The sequence below is a fragment of the Oncorhynchus kisutch genome, linkage group LG10, assembly GCF_002021735.2.
Source record: "Oncorhynchus kisutch isolate 150728-3 linkage group LG10, Okis_V2, whole genome shotgun sequence".
Classification (NCBI taxonomy): Eukaryota; Metazoa; Chordata; class Actinopteri; order Salmoniformes; family Salmonidae; genus Oncorhynchus; species Oncorhynchus kisutch.
The window spans coordinates 21,716,503-21,735,340 of record NC_034183.2 but is presented as its reverse complement, the minus strand read 5'-3'; the positions used below and the strand labels follow the sequence as shown (position 1 = coordinate 21,735,340).

Sequence of the window (18,838 nt, the reverse complement as noted above, 5' to 3'; positions counted from 1 at the left end):
GGAGTGATGAATCACGTTTCCCCAGTCTGATGGACGAATCTGTGTTTGGCAGATGCCAGGAGAACGCTGCCCATAGTGCTAACTGTAAAGTTTGGTGAAGGAGGAATAATGGTATGGGGCTGTTTTTCATGGTTTGAGCCAGGCCCCTTAGTTCCAGTGAAGGAAAAGCTTAATGGTACAACATACAATGACCTTCTAGACCATTCTGTGCTTCCAACTTTGTGGCAACAGTTTGGGGAAGGCCCTTTCTTGTTTCAGCATGACAATGCCCCACATGCACAAAGTGAGGTCCAGACAGAAATGGTTTGTCGAGATCGGTGTGGAAGAACTTTACTGGCCTGCGCAGAGCCCTGACCTCAAACCCAACGAATACCATTGGGAAGAATTGGAACGCCAACTGCGAGCCAGGCCTAATCGCCCAACATCATTGCCCGACTTCACTAATGCTCTTGCGGCTGAATGGAAAAAAGTCCCTGCAGAAATGTTCCAAAATCTAGTGGAAAGCCTTCCCAGAAGAGTCAAGGTTGTTATTGCAGCAAAGGGGGGACCAACTCCATATTAATGCCCATGGTTTTGGAATGAGATGTTCGACAAGCAGGGGGTTGTAAGTGAACTGAGCAGAACCAAAAAATTAAGTCAACAAATAAAAGACGGAGAACAGAAAGCTTGCTGAACATGGTTTATCCCCTCCAGCTTTCCTGTCAGCCCTGGCACAAGCACTCCGCCCACAGGTGTCCTAGGACACCGCCCCTGAGAGTACACTTCCCACCCCACCCTTCTGTTCCTGTCACTATTAGCATGGCACACCAGGTGAAAGGGTGAGCTTATTTTCCACACAAAGAAATGTCTCTCTAAACACAGAGTTGACTAAAGGCCGACAATGACAAACATGACTGTGTCATAGATGGCCTCATTAACGTTAAAAAAGGGATAGTTTACCCAAATTACACATTGTTTTCCTTATCCTGTAGCAGTCTATGGACAAGGTATGACAGCAATCCATGCTTTGGTTTAGTTTCCCTGGCACTGTTTCCACATGCTAACATTTTACCATTTGTGGCACAAATCCCATTCAAGTCATGGGACTGATATTCACATTTATTTTGCATTAAATCCAAATCGTCCAAAAGTATCTCTTTGATTTGTCCTAATTTTGGAGATACATTTCCTAAATGAATTTAACTGATGTCTGGGACTGGAACCAGTGTCGTGTGACGATTCTGAGCCAAGGAGAGTTGAGGTCCAGCAGCCCAGCAGCAGCCAGCCAGTGGGAGTCTCACGGGACTGTCTCCACTTCCGTACTTCCTGTAAATCTCTACACTTAGAGCAGCCTCTGCTTTGACAGTGATATATGATGTGATTCATCATTGCCTAAATACTCGCAAATCGTCTGCATTCACTGCCACAAAGAAGTTATTGCAGCTGAATACGTTTTTGCTATTCTTATTCTTATGCATGGTGTATTCCTTGCTGAGAATCTCAAGTGCCCAAAGCTGAATTTTCAGTCATACAGATTATAACACATCTATAATAAACTAACATATATTTTAAATAGTGTACATTACGCAATAAGTCAACCCTGTGTAAATAGAAAACGCTGTTTTGTAAGACTGGGAATTGCCAGGGACCTCACGATAAGATATTATCACTAATCTTTTGTGCTGATACAATATGTATTGTGAATTTTCACGAGTCTATATGTATTGCGATTCGATAGTGTGATATTATTCCAATTGGATGTTCCAAACATATTGCTCACCATATGTCTGCTGCAGATGGGCAAGAGAACCATGAGAAAACTAGTTTTGATCAGCCATGGAAATAAAAGTGCTGAACACAAATTGTCTTCCTATTTAAAAAGAAGATGGAGAAAAAGCTATGAAGGAAAAACAGTTTTGGTGCCGGTACAGCCAACTAGACCAAAAAATGATATTGCGATATAGTCAAAACGATACAAGATGTGGTCAAAAATAATATACCGATATGTAACTGTATCTATTTTTTCTCCCATTACTACTGTTTTGACTGAGTGAAACTAATCAAGGGAGCAAAACCAATCACAGGCATGGAGCAGATTCTAAGTAGTTAAGGTTCCTGCTAAACCAAATATTTAAAGATAAGTGTCACACCTTTCTAAATGTCATCTATATATCAATGTTACAATCAACAATACGTATGATTTCCAACCTGCCACACCTGCAGAACAGTTTCCTATACTGTAAACGTTTTATGCTTGTGTTCTGCTAAAGAAACATAGGAATTGATTTGGTTCTGGTTATTACAGGCAGCCTGTTATAGGTAAATCGGTGAGAAACTGTACCTACAGTATGTACACTGGGCTCCTTAAAACTCTTCCCCCTTCTGAAATCACAAATGACCTACTGCAACGATGATGGAATATTAAAACTGGGCATCTCAATAGAGGGCAGGATAGTTCCCCTTTTCACTTATCCAAGAGGAACACAGGAGATGAGAGGGAGCATGTTGCAGAGGGCACGACCATACAGTACAACACAATACCCATCCATACTGTACTGCAGGTCTGCTGGTGGACTGGGAGAAGTCCCTTAGGCCAAGCCAGAGACTACTGGGCTTCTGCTGCAACAGTACAGAACCTGCTGTGCCCCCTGACCTGGATGTGATGAGATGATGGGCTATGGATTAGGCACTAGGAAGGGCTATTGTACTGTATGAACCCAGATAGGAGAGATGAAGGGACAGATAATAAGCCTATTTTCCACCGTGAGAAGCTGGTGCTTCAACTGAGTAGGTTCTCAGAAGCATGCATTCTGAAATATACCAATAAACTACGTTGCATTCATTAGTGCCTCGCACACAATTAGATGGCGTTTCTAAGCTACTTAGTCCTATTTTCAGCTGGTAATGAAGTACCCATATTCATATCAAGGATTGAAATAAAGTGGTGGACAAGCTACTCAAAACGTCATTAATTAAAAAATAAATTTTTTAAACTGTGAAGAGAGACTGGAAGTCACACATGGCTGTCTCACATTGTCCAAAACTGAGCAAAGACATTCGAATTTCAGCTCTAGAATAAAAGCTCAAGCCATACAAAATGTGTTTGATTCACCTTCTGAAAGCACCCGCAGTGGTCGTTGTGCATGACTGGATCCCAATCACAAAATACAGCTCTAGCTCCTCGCTTACCATTCCTCTCATACGGTCACAAACAACAGCCCCTTCTTCACACACTGCTAAAGCAATTGCTGTCTATACCGTTCTTTTGTATTACAGTACACAGAAGAAGAGATGTCAAAGGGATCTGCCCTCTCCACTGCCAACCCTCACCTCTAACACACACACACACACACACACACACACACACACACACACACAGAGCCAAGACCCTGAATTCCCTTTCTATCCCTCTGTGTTGAGACTTGTCAAGTGCCAGAGTATTCCTGATAAACAATCAATATCACTATCGGCTCAATATAAACTACGTGGCGTACAGCCTCACACAAAGACAACATGAAGCTCTGATGAGTTGAGCAAAATCCTTAAGAAACTATTCCCATTTTATTCATTCCATGGTACATTTAAGAATAAAGTTTGGTGGACATTAGAAAGAAAGAATAAGTGAACGGTTAAAACCCAGGAATTCAGTTCAGTGCATAACGAGGCTACATTGGCAACAGCAGTGGACCAAAGATATTTTAAATAAACACAGCGCTGTGCCACGGCAACAGTATATTTTTGATAGCCCTCCAGTTGGACCATTTCAAAAAGCCTCTCCAGCAGCACTCTGTTTGTGTTGCCAAGAACTGAGGTTCTTCTCACGTCGACCTACTACTGAACCTCAAACACCCTAACTCTGAGCCTCAAACCTCCTAACGCTGAACCTCAAACACCCTAACTCTGAGCCTCAAACCTCCTAACGCTGAACCTCAAACACCATAACTCTGAGCCTCAAACACCATAACTCTGAGCCTCAAACCTCCTAACGCTGAACCTCAAACACCATAACACTGAGCCTCAAACACCCTAACTCTGAGCCTCAAACCTCCTAACTCTGAGCCTCAAACCTCCTAACGCTGAGCCTCAAACATCATAACTCTGAGCCTCAAACACCATAACTCTGAGCCTCAAACCTCCTAACGCTGAACCTCAAACCTCCTAACTCTGAGCCTCAAACACCATAACTCTGAGCCTCAAACACCCTAACTCTGAGCCTCAAACCTCCTAACTCTGAGCCTCCAACCCTAAATCTGAGTCTCAAAACTCCTGACTCTGAGCCTCAAACCCCCTAACGCTGATCCTCAAACCCTCTAACTATGAAACAAACTGCCTACCTTGACAAGCTTTCATCCATTTCCAAGACATATACACTGATAGTAAACACAGCAAAGACCATGTCTTACCATATCCAAAACTCTGTCCATGTGGGTATATAATAATAGATATGATACATATTTGTACCAAATACAAATAACAACTGAATAGGAATTGGGAACACAACCACAGAGCTGTGAGCTGAAGTGTAGCCTAATTGTTTGTGTTTTTAATTCCTTCTATCTCAGAATCCTAATAGCACTTCAGAGACCCAAGTCAGTTGTTATAACTGGCTCCTGTATACCAGTTCTGCGCCAGGGCTTTGCAGGCCAAGGAATCCATTATAAGCATCATTCCACAAGAGAGACATTGCCAACCTGGCTGTGCCTGTCACAGACAGCTAGCTACACCCTGGTCTGGCCTGGCCAAAAGTGAAAAGCCCCGAAAGCTTCCTCAGTTCTAACCTCCCCTGGCTGCCGATGAGAGGAGTCTGCATATTCAGGTGGAATTTAAACAAGGCATCATACTGTAAATATTTAAAAATTCTGCTCACCATGCTCCCTGCCGAGGAACCTGGGTGTGATATAAAATGCAGCCAACCTTCGACAGACATCTGCAACGACGGCCACATGGAGTCCCAGTCTCTATGACAAGAGCTCTAGGTTTTATAACTGCGGGCACTTTTCAGGGCCCCCGCCCTCCCACTTTCCCCACTTTCCCCTAGTGACAATCAGACAGTCAACAGGATCAACACATGAAGGCAGCTGCTCTACTTAAGACCCGTCCCATTTTTCCACTTCCTGACATGAATAAATAAAGACTTTTAAAAAGTAGAAGACCCTCCCCCAACACTCTGGAGAGGCCAATAATCAAAATAAACTTGATTAGTATGTAGATTGGCACACACAGGCAGGGAGCGACCATCACTAGATGCAGTGCATCTGATGAGTGGTGGAGAGGGACAGCACGTCCAGGACTGTTGTGCCACTCAGGACACTGAGAGGAAAAGTGGGGCAAGCATTTCTGTTCCGAATGAACTCTCCCCACCCCCATTCCGGCAATGATGCCTTCAGAGATACCAGTCTCTACCCAGCAGGGGTTCTTTTGGAAACTGTTGGGTTTGTGAGAGCAGCGAGCGGCACTTCAAACACAATGTGTCCAACCATGGCGAGGGGTGCAGAACATTTCAGCATAAATTAAAGAAGGGCCTGCTCTGTCTGCTACCCCCAGAACAACTGTTACACACAAAAATTGTTCTTGTTGAGGCTGGGCCTAAAAATAATTGGGGGAAAACCTACATTTTATTAGGCGCTTATGCAACGCAGGCACTGATTACACAAAAGCAAAACTATTATGCGCGTGGATCAATGGATACAACCATGCAAACTATACGTACAGCATGGACAAAAAGACAGGCCTGTGTTGAATGAGAGAGACATATCAATAGAGGTTTAGATTTCACATCCATTACAACAAAACATAGAGCAGAAAAGTAGAACTTGAAAAATGACAGAAATGAATGAAAGTTGGGTGCGTTTTAATATGGTGAAATGGTTGGGCTGTGTAGCGACCGGCTCAGGCCTGGCTCGGCCCGATGCTGGGTTCTCCCTCGGGGCACTAAATGCAGCTCTAACAGACTGAATGGATGAGAAAATGGGGGCATGACAGTGCACTTCCAGCACAGTGGGATTTGAGACTCACAGATCTCCAGCAGACACACAACACATCAGCGGCATGGTCTTACTAACTAATCAGAATAATCCAATATTGACAGATAATATAAGCTGACATGCTTCAAAGTACTCTACCATGAAAATGTATGCCTTTACAAAACAAAAGGTGGGTCATCATTTTATGTTATTCATGATCATGTGATTCACCATGATATATTCAGGAAATATCTTCCATGAATTTCACATGTATGCTTACAAGTATTAAACCCCTGCAAACTCATTGTCTTGCCCTAATCCCTCTTAAAATTGATATTATCCTACATCTCTTTTCAAATGCTGCTGTAGGAATATCCTGGTTTGGCTGTCACTTTGTAGCACAGGGCATGCACTTAGTCATGGCAAGGTTTATTGACCATACTGATACTAGCTTCGGGTTATGCCCCTTAAGCCCACTACCACAACCGAGTCCCCATCCTTCAAGCAGGGAAACCTGCTGAAAATGATTTGCTAATCACAGAGGTTTAGGGGTCAGCAAAAACTCAGTCAGACCTTAAAGGAGAATCGCTTATGATTTCATGTAAATTAAACTCGGAAGTGAAGAATCAAATCAGTTTCTTGGAAGAGGTAACAAAATGTTTGCATGTATCTGCATTTGTCAGCAACAGAGAGGAAAAGAAGCAGTAAAGGAATAATGCGTAATAACTTGTGCTTAGCGTTAGCAGCTTGTGTTTAGCGTTAGCAGCTTGTGTTTAGCGTTAGCAGTGCCACAGCCCTTCAGGTTGCCAGCAGAACCAGAGCGGCAGCAGTGTTGTCTGGCACGCTCTGCCTCCCTCTCTCCCTGCCTTCCTCTCTCCTTGCCTCAGACAGCCAGCAGGCGAGAGGCCTCACACAAGCCTGGTACGGCCCTGCACCTCCCGCCTGCCTGCCTAGCTGGCTGGTCTGCTACAGCTACAGTACAGAGTAGCAGCACACTGTGGAGCTCAGCCTGGCTCACTCCCGCTATCAGACCCTCTCAAAATCCACCCCAGGAAAAGGTGCAACTTGAGCTGGACAACAGAGCAGCTCTCCTAAGGTGGAGGCAAGCGGGTAGTTCATGGCTCACAAATTAGTACGGCAAAGTCCCTCAACCATAACTCCAACTTTAGAAAACTATAGCAGAGTGCTTTTTTGTAAACAAAAATGTCTTCCCCTCATTTAGTTATTATAGGTCTATTATTCTTCAGAATTCAGATTTATTTGTACACATTGTCACAAGTGTTTAAAAGTTCAAATACATAGGAATGTATTATTATGTTGTGACCTCTCACCTCAAGGAAAAGAGCCCATCTCTGCTGTTTTAAAATGAACTATTTAGCTTTATTAGCAATCATCTAAATATTTCAAACAACACTGATATTCTACTACCATTAAACAAGTCTGAATTCACTAATGTTCCAAACGTTTAAAGATATGCATATGAGCAATGCAACAACCCAGTTGGCTGCATACACTAGGAGTGCATTGCCTTCCAGACTTCATTTCAAGACCAAAAATAGAACTTCTTTTCACATCACACTTGGTTTACCAACTTCATTATTTCATTTAGATAATCTCAATGAATAAACAATACATTCATCAGCTCATTTTAACCATTCATAACTATATACTGGACATTTCAGTAAAAATATAATACCACTACCTTAGACATCAATAAACGTTTGTAAATAAAATAGGCCAAGGCCTTAATGCATTATTATGTTTGAACTGATACTATTCATATAAGGCAACTCCATAAGCACACTAATAATACAACTGTCACCAGTATTACTACAATGTTAAGTTAAAATACTATTGAAATATACATTCGGTAAAACATATGGAACCTGTTGCATACAGCAACATGAAGAATTTAGCCTAATATTCTTTCCTCTACTGAATTAGAAACAGTCCTTCACCATAACAGTTTAGAACCATGCAAGAAAACCCAAACCCTTCTTCCATGGATTCCTCTTGCAGTGCATTTATTCACGGAAACTACAGTACTATTTATGTCTTCAGCTATTAAAACAAGGTATAATATTGATTTACAATCCCTTTATTACTATGTACATTGGAATTAAGTTAAATGTAATTCCATTTGAAAATGACCAAAAAATGATAATTTTACTGGTGAACTACAGTAGGCCTATACGAAGACTTTGTGGCTATACCTTATTGCGTGTAAATGGCAGCTAAAGGCTATCAATAAATTGAAGAGAGATTTTTTTCTATTTGGACAGTTTTACCCAAGTGAAATACATCCACCTATATATTAAATAGGCTCCTCAAAACCAGCCATGGCCTGTAATAGGCATGCCTACCTTGCAATAGAAAGGTCATAGGCTACTTGATTTATCATATAGGCCAGGCAGTGCCTTTCTTTACATATCACTTCTCTCTAAGTTTTACATTAAAATTGTATGCAATATTATCTACTCAATTACAACTTAATTAAATGTTAATTGGATGCATACTAGATCAACATTTATTTTAATTTAACTAGATGTCCAAAACCGTGCGTCAACCTGACTCAAAATAGGCCAAATTCTTATGCATATGACAAAAATACAATTAGAAAGAATCGACATCAGGTAAGAACTGTGGCTCTGACTTGTTCACTATTACATATTCTAAATAAACATCCTGATTTCACAGTCTGCTGAGTAGTGTTCTCAATAAACTGATAGACTATTTGGATACACAAAATGCCGCAAAACACAAGTGCACACTACTTCATGAGAGAGAGAACAGGCACTAATCCTTATCCAACGACAAGCTATTGGTTTGTATTGTCTTTTTTATTTCCAAAGATTATAAGCATTTAAATAATTAATCAGGACATCAATACTAAACCGAAGTGCTCCCTTGCCTGACCACAGTTCTCGGGGTGGTTTGTTGTCCCTCCTAAACACAACAATGAGTAGAATACTTCGGGGAAAACGCTCCCATACACAGGGTTGATAGCCTAAATTTTGATGATACTTTATGATGAACAATTCTGATGATACTTCCGGCATGCACAGCCTGCATCGGTCACAGCTAATGAATGAAAATGCGGATACTTTAGCCTTATACTTCTCCAAGGTAAACACATTTCATGATAAGCTGAGACTAAAAATATACGTTAAATATGAGTCGGCATAATGCTATTGAGTAAAATGGTGATAACAAAAAGTCTGAAGTTAATAGAGGCTGAGAGACTCGGGTTTCCGCGTCTCGTTATGGACTGTGCCAACAACACTCATCCCGCCCTTTTCTAAACTGAAATATCATCTGCATTTCACAGCCACGTTCAGTCAAGACAGACGCACATGCATAATAACTCCCCCCAAAAAGTAAGGAATAATTTACCTGAGTAAGACAGAGAGGAGAGTACATCATGATGAAAAGGAACTTATAACAACTTGTCAGGTAGAAAAAGACAAACAAGTTAGTGAATCATTATTTTAAAGTTCATCATCATCATTGCACCTCCACCATCGCCTCAATTGACTTGCAGTTTACGTCCACTGAGATGTAAGCCCTCAAACACAGAAGAAAAGTTCAACTTAAAAATACTGTAAAATAAAAAGAGTAGGCTAACTTTTAATACAACAAATTGGGAAAGCTGGGAAATGAAAATGCTCGGGCAATCTGTTCCATTTAGGAAATGGGGGGAGAAAAAATAATCAAAGAACGAGAAAATGAAAAAGAGGGAGGAATTAAATGACGTTATGAAAATAGCCCATCCCCAAAAAATCACTTAAAGAAGCAGTAACCCTGATTCCATGTGGCAATACCAGTTAAATCCACGAATTAAACAAAGTAATGTGCTTAGATCAGGTGCAACACTGGTACGGATGGTTAGAAAGACAAATTGCAGAGGACTTTCTCTCGCCCATGCAAGGGCGCACACTCCCTCCCTCGCATAGCCTATCGCAGCATCGAGGACTCGCTGTGCGCTTGTAGCGTTAATTCAAAATCGTGTCTGTGGCAACTTGCTGCGTAATTGGCCTATGAACCATTTGAGTGCGTTGGTTCACAGATACAGTAGCCTGCACTACCAAGTGGCCTCATGACTAAACTACAAAATGAACTACACTTAATTGAGCTGTTATTACTACACTTCATTAAGCTGGGGTCCCGTGTGGCTCAGTTGGTAGAGCATGGTAAGAAAATGTAGGCTCTCACTACTGTAAATGACTAAAATCTAATGTAATCTAAGTTCAACAGCTTTAGGAAATGATCAGAATTGCTAAGATTTGTTTAAAAAAACTCAGATGACGTAGATATCCTAATCATGCAATTATAGCCTACCATTCAGAAAACTAAGCTTCTAGATGCATCATCCGTTATAAAGGAAACTGTTTTCTATAATATATGCATGCACATAGGTAGGCCATGTCACACTGACATCTATACAAACTAATAATAAGCTATACACGTCTGTGCGTAAAAGCGCAGAGACGTCAGTGGTGAGCATACTGTTACTTTCATTGAATTCTGATGTAAGCTACTTTTATCAATTTCTACAGTATTGTATTTATTATTGTCAGATGTGACTTGCACACAAAACAAGTGGTCGGTGTAATGACAATAATATTTGGAGAACTATCCAACAAAGATGATGTCTTTCGACTTTATGGACACATTCTGCTTTTGTAACTATGCACACAACAACAAGTTTTAAACTAAGGGATAGTAAGTAGCCAATAAAGTGTACGTATAAAGTCATTGTAGCATTCAAGTTTGAAAAGACTCCAAATGTTACACAGTTTGATTGATATCAATGGTTGGGATTCTATACTAAAATAGGCTCAATATTCCTATATCTCCCCTTAAAAGATATATCCCTATTTCATCACGAACACAAGAGTATCAACGACTCTCCATGAAGCCAGAAGAGAAAAATGAAATATAAACTTTCTTGGTCTACTTTAAGTGAGTACCAGACCAGTTTATATCTGGCAAAGTTGAGAAAACTATTCTGAGATCAGTCTGAAGGGACAAGGTTGTCTGCATCAATATTAGTTAACACCCTGAATTGGCAATAACGTTATATAAGCCAAGTATAAACTAATAACTGAATCTAATCCATGTAGCACAAGTTTAATGTCTGTAGCGGTTCGTTGGTGGTGGTGGGTAAATCAGCCTTCATGAAGTGAAGTGAACTGCAGTTCAGACATAACTGGAAGAATTGGCCATTTTGTTATCTATGACATCCCAAAATATAACGCCCTGAATATATTTATTTGATATTTCCAAAACAGTAGGCCAGAGAAAATACATTGCTTTCACACAGACTCTAAATATCCCCATGCCAATTGAGTGCACTTTCAAAACACTCCGATTGCAACTCTGCAAGTAGGCTATGTGGGTTATAACGGTACTAGATCCAGGGACCGAGCGCCTCTGTCGGTCTATGGTTCAAATTCAAGCCGGCGCCCCTGCGGCTCTGGCTCTGGCTGCGGCCATTTTCTGCTGAACAAACTCTAACCGGGCTCAGAGTATATTGGCTTTGAACTTCAACATCCCGTGGTGAATATACATCTGCGCTGCACTACTCAAACTGGCAACAAAAAAACCTAATAACTTTCACTGCGGAGAAGTGCCAAAACGCTTTGTAGGCTATATCAATCATTACGCGCAGGTGTAACATAAATACACCATATGTCTGCATTTCTAGCCTTTCCCACAAATACTCCTCTTGGCTGAAAACCAATAATAAAAGGAGTAGCCTGCCGAGAATGACGGAAAGGAGCAGAACACCAAAATGCTGCTCTACGCAATCTCAATTTGACGTTACAGAGTTCACACAACTGACGCGTGATCATTCTCGCTTTGCGTCTGTTGTAACATGGACAAATAAAGATTAAATTGATTTGTAAACGTACCATTTCGAAGCGAAACTGCCAACCCCCCCAGACAAGTTATAGTTTATGCAGCACCGCGGTTCAAAGCATGGTCATCTCGTCGACGGGTTTTTATTATTATTCCGTATCCATTTATCCGCGAACAGAAGTAATCCGTGGTCTTCGGAGGGGAGAATAACCCGCAGAGATCAAATAGAAACGTCCCACGCGAAGTCTGCAGCGTCAATCCCCGTAGAATCTTCGCTACAAGGTAAAATAGGACAACATAAAGATTTCCCTATAATATAGCTACGGGCTGAACGATTTCGGGTAGATTCTGCAAACTGTTCACCGCTTGATGGTGTCGTAATGTATAGTGCTGTTATTGTTTTCATATCTTTAAATTACAGAACTGATCCTTCGGTCTCATTGATTTGCAGCATTGTAGGCTACACATAGCCTAGATGTCCTTAATATGTGGTATCAATGCTTCGTCTGTATGTGAACGTCCTTAAAGAGGTCCCGAACGATGGGCTCATAGGAGATCTTACAGTCGTCTCGGAGAAGGAATAGATGAAACGCGAAGGTGGTGTGTGTGTGCCTGTGTGCGCGGGTGCGGGTGTGTGTGTGTGTGTGTGTGTGTGTGTGTGTGTGTGTGTGTGTGTGTGTGTGTGTGTGTGTGTGTGTGTGTGTGTGTGTGTGTGCGAGAGAGAGGGAGAGCTAGTGTGTGTGGCTTAACGCATTCTATTAGTGTTGCACTTGATGGCGTAGTTTATAAAAAGCAAAAAGACAACTATTGCCCACTGTGAGCCGCTATTACAAAACATGTTGTAATCTCAGAGAGATATACCTTCTATAATATGGATATAACAGCCAATAACAATATTGGTCTTGTTTTTATTGTGTGTGTGTGTGTGTGTGTGTGTGTGTGTGTGTGTGTGTGTGTGTGTGTGTGTGTGTCACATCCTCAGTATTTATTACACCTGCACAATAGTTTGAAGAGCTGTCAACGTGTCAGGTGTTGTCAAATCTGTCATTGTTTTCAACCCCACTTTGCTCAAACCTTTCAGAGGGGAGAAGGGAACTTGACCACAGACGGTTACGCGTCCATCCTCAAGGAAAATACATCTGAAGTTGACTATAACAGCCTAATATTCCAAACACAAGATCATTTGTAATTCATTAATAATTATTCATAATTCGTAGCTTAATCGTTTCTCTATTGATATTCCCTTTTCATGAATGTAGCATAAGTATTCTTATAAATGGACTTTTCCACGAAATTAACCCTGCGCGTTCAGCTGGTTTCTGCAGCTTAATAATAGATTTAAAAAATATATATATATATTTTACCAATATTCTTCAAAACTCAGGAAAGTATGTGGCCTATGACATGTTATAACTGAAAATATTTAGGGAAGTCCTGCATAAGTTTATAAGTGTGACATTTCCAAATAATTAACCCAGTGTGTTCAACTGCTTTCTCCGTTTCAGTTCATTAGGACTAAAGTGTTTGAAAACTGGGTAAGACTTTATTTTAAGGGTCTGTAATAGACCATTTTTATAAGTCATTTATAAATTGTATGTTCACCATTTAGTAATCATTACCCCCACATTAGCAAACCATTTACCAATCATTAGTAACGTATTTTGGCAGTTTCAAATCTAAAGTGAGTGCTATTTATACTTTATAAATACTTTATAAATGTTTTGAGTGACCAGTGTAACTTCTTACAAAAATATGGACATGCCATTGGTAGACATTCCTGCAGTACCTGGTAAAGAATAAGCACACAACACATGATGTTTAAGAAAATATATATATATTTTCTGAAACATGTATTTCGTTAAACATCACTTGTGAATAACTAGCTTACTAGCATTTACAAATGTGGGAGTAATGATCAATAAATGTTGATCAGACTGTTTATAAATGCCTTATAAATGGTTTATTATAGACCCTTAAAATAAAGTGTTATTGAAAAGTGTAGGCCATGAGCACATTCTTCCAAAATGATAAAGCAGTATAATATTACTACATAGTTGTAGAATTGTAACAGTGAAAATTGACCTAAATGAATATACATTCTTTGATTGAAGGATTTGGTCTTTAGTGCTATTATAGAATCTGGTTTGAAGAGATTGTCTCTCACATGCAAGCCTTTTTGTCGCTATCTAACCTGAACTAATGATTTTCAGTAGCAATGAAATCCCCAATGTATAGGCAGTTACTGGATTATACCTCCTCTTTCGATTTCCCTTCACTGTTTGACGTCAAAGGTGAAACGGCCCTGTTAATTAGAATCTTAATAGCATAATTTGATGAAGAATATTAAGGTCTTATCTAGACTAGGCTTACGAGCTTGGTTATGCAATGGGATAATACACCTGTTTGAATTTAAGTCTCAGGTTTGCATTTTAACAGTCGACTAACTGATCATACAAAATCCATACTGGAGTATTTGTTAATATATGAGACAGAAATTAGACAATCCATTCAAGAGTTGGAGAGGCAGATTGTGTGTGTGTGTGTGTGAGAGAGAGTTTTCTTCCTTTTACTTTTAATGCACTTTTTATTTGTTAATGGTGCGATAATGTTTGATACAGTTTGATCTAGGCCCGACCCAGGCAAACTTGACATTATATTCTGTTTTAGAAAATGCTGGTTTATACAATTGAAAGCATGATTTCCATAAAATCTGCTAATGGAATACAACATCATTTGCCAGAGTATTTAACCCTTCATATGCTAAAATAAAATTGTAACTTGTTGCTCAACTCTTGGATAACATTATTATTATTTTTAAATCGATTGGGGTGAAATTCATGTTTTTTTTTTACCATACTTTGATTATCAATAACCGTAAATGTATAATTTGAAGACAAACTTCAAACCTTTTTGCCCAAACTAGTGATATGAGGTAAAACAAAATAGTATATCTTTGAAACAAACAGTAATATTTTTAAATGTCACATTACTTTGACAGTTAAGCTTAATGTCCCTTAGCTACATTTTTGAAGAAGAATAATTATTTGTATTTTTCCTGACATGGGATTTAAAATACTAAATCATTTCCAGGTTACCACTAATATACCCATTGGACTTGGGGCTCTGCTGGGAGTTTACCTTATATTTAGATTTTACTACTACTTTTCCACTAAAATCATAATAAACACTGACAACTAAAATATTGTATTATGTTCTTATTGTTATTTTCGTATTATTAATAATAATAGGGGAGGGGGGTAGTTCAAAAATCGAACCCCAAAAGGTTCTTCAAAGGGGTCTTCGAGGATCCATTTATAGCCTTTAGCCTATACCCTTTTTTAACGTTTTTTTAATGAACTTATAGGAGTTCCCTCCCAGTTTCAATTTGAAAAACCCCTAAAGATACACTCTAAAAATAAAAGGCTCCTGGAGTATGAGATATTTTACATTACACTGTGGGATCAATTTGATGGTTTCTTGTTTATTTGTGGTTGGTTTGTTTATATGTTTTAGGTCTGACATCCAATCATTGTTTATTCTATAAAACCCCTAAGCAGGAGTAAATGCTATAACAATGTTTTTGTAAAGAACGACAAGAACAACATGAATTAAACAGGAAACGAACAGAAAACTCAAATATCTTTTGTTGAATAGAAAGCCTCTGGCCAAACGAATTCACTTGCTTGGACGACTGTTTGTTAAACTCAGCCTATATGGAATGAAATCAGAATAACTAATGCAACAGGTTTTGGCTAGCTGCTGAAATGTCTAATGAACTGTCGAAAAACATTCACTGGTCCATGGTTGCACGAATCAAAAGGAGACAAAAGGGAACATACAATTCTGAAATCACAACCATCTCTAATTGGAAAGTTATTTTAACCTCGGCATACTTGGGATTGGTCACTCTGTTTTCTTTTACCTGTACTTCTTTAAAAATCGATGTTGGGTAGTTATTTTTCTATCATCTCTTATCTGTAGGTTTATTTCAAATGAAATGAGCAGAAAATCAAACTGAGGATAACTTGCAGAACGGACAAAAACGTTGCTTTTGTGTATTTTAGCCTGAATGAGTTTTCAATGTGAAACCATGTGGCGCAAACTTTATAGAATCTCCACCATGAAGTTAGTTTTAAAATGTAAATGATGGATTTCATAAATGAGTCGTCATCAGGCCTTACAGGCTAAATCAATTGTATTAATATAGCTTAAACCCAAGTTATGTTTACATCAGAAATAGGCCTACTTGATTCGAACATTTCAAAGTGTTTGCCTTTATTATTCAAATGTAGTAGCCTATAGTTTCTATACAGTTTCTATAAAATTAGATATTTGTTGGTTCCATGGAGGCAGATCCAGCACCAGTCCAGCGTCCAGTACATGGACAGTCTGTACTGCACGTTAGAGTTGCCGTTTTTTTAGACTGCCACATCATTGCGACCGAAATCTCTAATTAGGATTTGGCCCATCAGGAGACATTATACAGCTTTTTATTTATTTAAAACAATTGTTGAATCATGAAGGGAAAAAAGTGAAGCAGAAATACATAATCTTATAATGCAGTGTGGGACCACTGACAGTAAACAAGATAAGTGGTTGGACCAACACATTTAGGCCATGTGCAGTAAAATATTGGTGCTGTTAAACGTTAAGATGTAGGCTATACATGTAATGCTCTGCAAAAAATGATCGATATTGGAGAAGAATAACATCCTCCATCACCTGTAAAATCGGACTTGACAATGTCAATCATACATGTGGTAAAAAAAACTGCTTTTGCAAGATAGAGGAAATTTAAACATATTTTAATGGGAGCAAAACGCCAACTTGATTAAATACCATACATTAGGCCAGGGGTTTCACTCGGGGTCCCCCTTCCATCATTGGGGAACATCCCACATCTATTTCTATGGGCACAAGCACTGTTCATGACACAAACTGTTCACACCCCTCTTGTTGGTGGAGAGAATTTGGCAGTTTTAAATCTTATTTCCTGCAATTCTACTCTCTAAAAATAAAAGGTTCCTGGAGTATCCTTTAGGGGTTTTCAAATTGAAACTGTGGGGGAACCCCTATAAATTCTTCAAAGAACCCCTCTTAATGGATCATCGAATAACCTTTTGAAGTAACTTTTGGGGTTAGTATCTGAACTACCCCCTCCCCTATTATTAATAATAATAGGCATAACAATAACAACAATAATACAATATTTTCGATGTCAGTGTTTATTATGATTTTAGTGGCAAAGCAGAATAAAAAAATCTAAATATTAGGTAAACTCCCAGCAGAGCCCCATGTCCAATGGGTATATCATCTGGTGTGTTGATGTTAATGTGTTGATGTCCTCTGTATCCATAGCCAGAATTATTTTGCAGTGCATGGTGATCAAACAGGTTTCCTGTTATATTCATCAGATGTGCAGTGAGGGTGAAGTCTGTGAATCCAAACATTTTTAATTATACAGATGTTTAACAAAACATACACATGACAGTATTCAGACCTTGGTTTATGTGGGGGAAAAAAGATTTGGTGATGGTATTCATACATATACCTTGTCCATAACGTAGAGGCCTATGGGATTTTCATTGAAGAGGTAATGGATGAGGGTGGTACATGTGATCTGCATAACAATTGTCACACCCTGATCTGTTTCACCTGTCTTGTCCTTGTCTCCACCCCCCCCCCCCCAGGTGTCGCCCATTTTACCCATCATTCCCGGTGTATTTCTACCTGTGTTTTCTGTTTGACAGTAGCCAGTTCGTCTTGCCTCGTCAAGCCTACCAGCGTGGTTTTTCCTCATACTCCTGCTCGCTGTAGTCCCTGTTTTCTAGTTTTTCCGGTTTTGACCATTCTGCCCTGACCCTGCCTGCCGTTCTTTACCTTTCTGACTCTGCCCTGGATTACTGACCTCTGCCTGCCCCTTGACTTGTCATCTGCCTGCCCCCTGTTTTTGTCTATAGACATCTGTGATTCGAACTGTCTGCGTCTGGGTCTTGACCTGAGTCGTGACACCAGTAGACATACCTTTGTATGCCTCCTAGTCTGTATACCTGCAGACACAGACACAAAAGTGAGCAGTTCAGTCTCTGCAGCTAATACAGCTAGCATTCAACATATTCTTTTGGCATACAGTACATATTCTTACCTCTTTGTTGATTGATATCCATTGAATTGTGTCCATTTTCTGTTTTTAGAAAGATTTACACAAATGTTAAGATATGGTATCATCATAAAACAACATCAAATTTAGATCATACAAGGGACAAACCTTACCTTAAATTGAGGAGATCTTTACATTTTTCAGTTAAGTGCCTGCACCTGCTGTCCTGTCAAATCCAAATGTTAGGTTCCTGTAAGAACCCCCACAGTTTGGGATCACTGCATTAGGCTACTCAGTCAAGAACCACTTGTGTAATCACATGGTTACACAATGCAATTCATGAGATTCATTCACCTATTGCCAAATACATTTGCAGATTGATAATGCATGTGTGCCCTTAGGCCAACCTGAGGAGTTTGGTGGAGTAATCAGTCTTGTCATGCAATCTGAGCTTACCACAGGAAGGCTGTGCTGGAGTGAACGGGAGAGACATGATCCACAGTTCAAATGTGAATTGAAAGGTTCCTGTAAAATTCTCTCCATGCAGGAGTCCATTTAAATCAGACCAAATATATTCAGAGATAATACAGAGATAGAGAGAAAAAAACACATTCAACTTTATTTTTCTTTGTGAAATATACCAATTTCAATATACTGGTTAGCTATACTATGTTGAAAGGGGTTACATAACACAATACCTATGAATATTGCTAAATGTATATACCAAAACTACTTAAGAGGCATCAGTATCAATCCATTTTCAACTTATTGCTAGAGTAAGCCAGTTACAGGTCCCTGAATAGTTGTGAAATGTTTTATGTGATCACATCTAAAAGGTATGTTGCCTAAAGACAGAGGTGTGACAGCCAGGACTCATGCCATGACACAACTTTGACAATGGCCTTTCATGTCATCTTTATGCAAGTGAAAACGA

General features: G+C 39.6%; 1 protein-coding gene across 8 annotated transcripts in view; it reads right to left on the bottom strand.

Annotated features, from left to right (window-relative positions):
- LOC109897915 (nuclear factor 1 C-type-like) overlaps window positions 1-12,397 on the bottom strand; it is a 136,377-nt gene extending 123,980 nt beyond the window's left edge. Inside the window, exon 1 of one of the 8 annotated variants that reach the window (XM_031833320.1) lies at window positions 11,858-12,397. In XM_031833320.1, the coding sequence (XP_031689180.1) occupies window positions 11,858-11,860 (3 nt within the window). In that variant the 5' untranslated portion in view covers window positions 11,861-12,397. Of the gene's footprint in view, window positions 1-9,335; window positions 9,725-11,857 lie in introns of those variants that run through there. The other 7 variants (XM_031833323.1, XM_031833324.1, XM_031833325.1 and 4 more) reach the window with 7 other exon arrangements.
- Window positions 12,398-18,838: the final 6,441 nt, after the last annotated feature.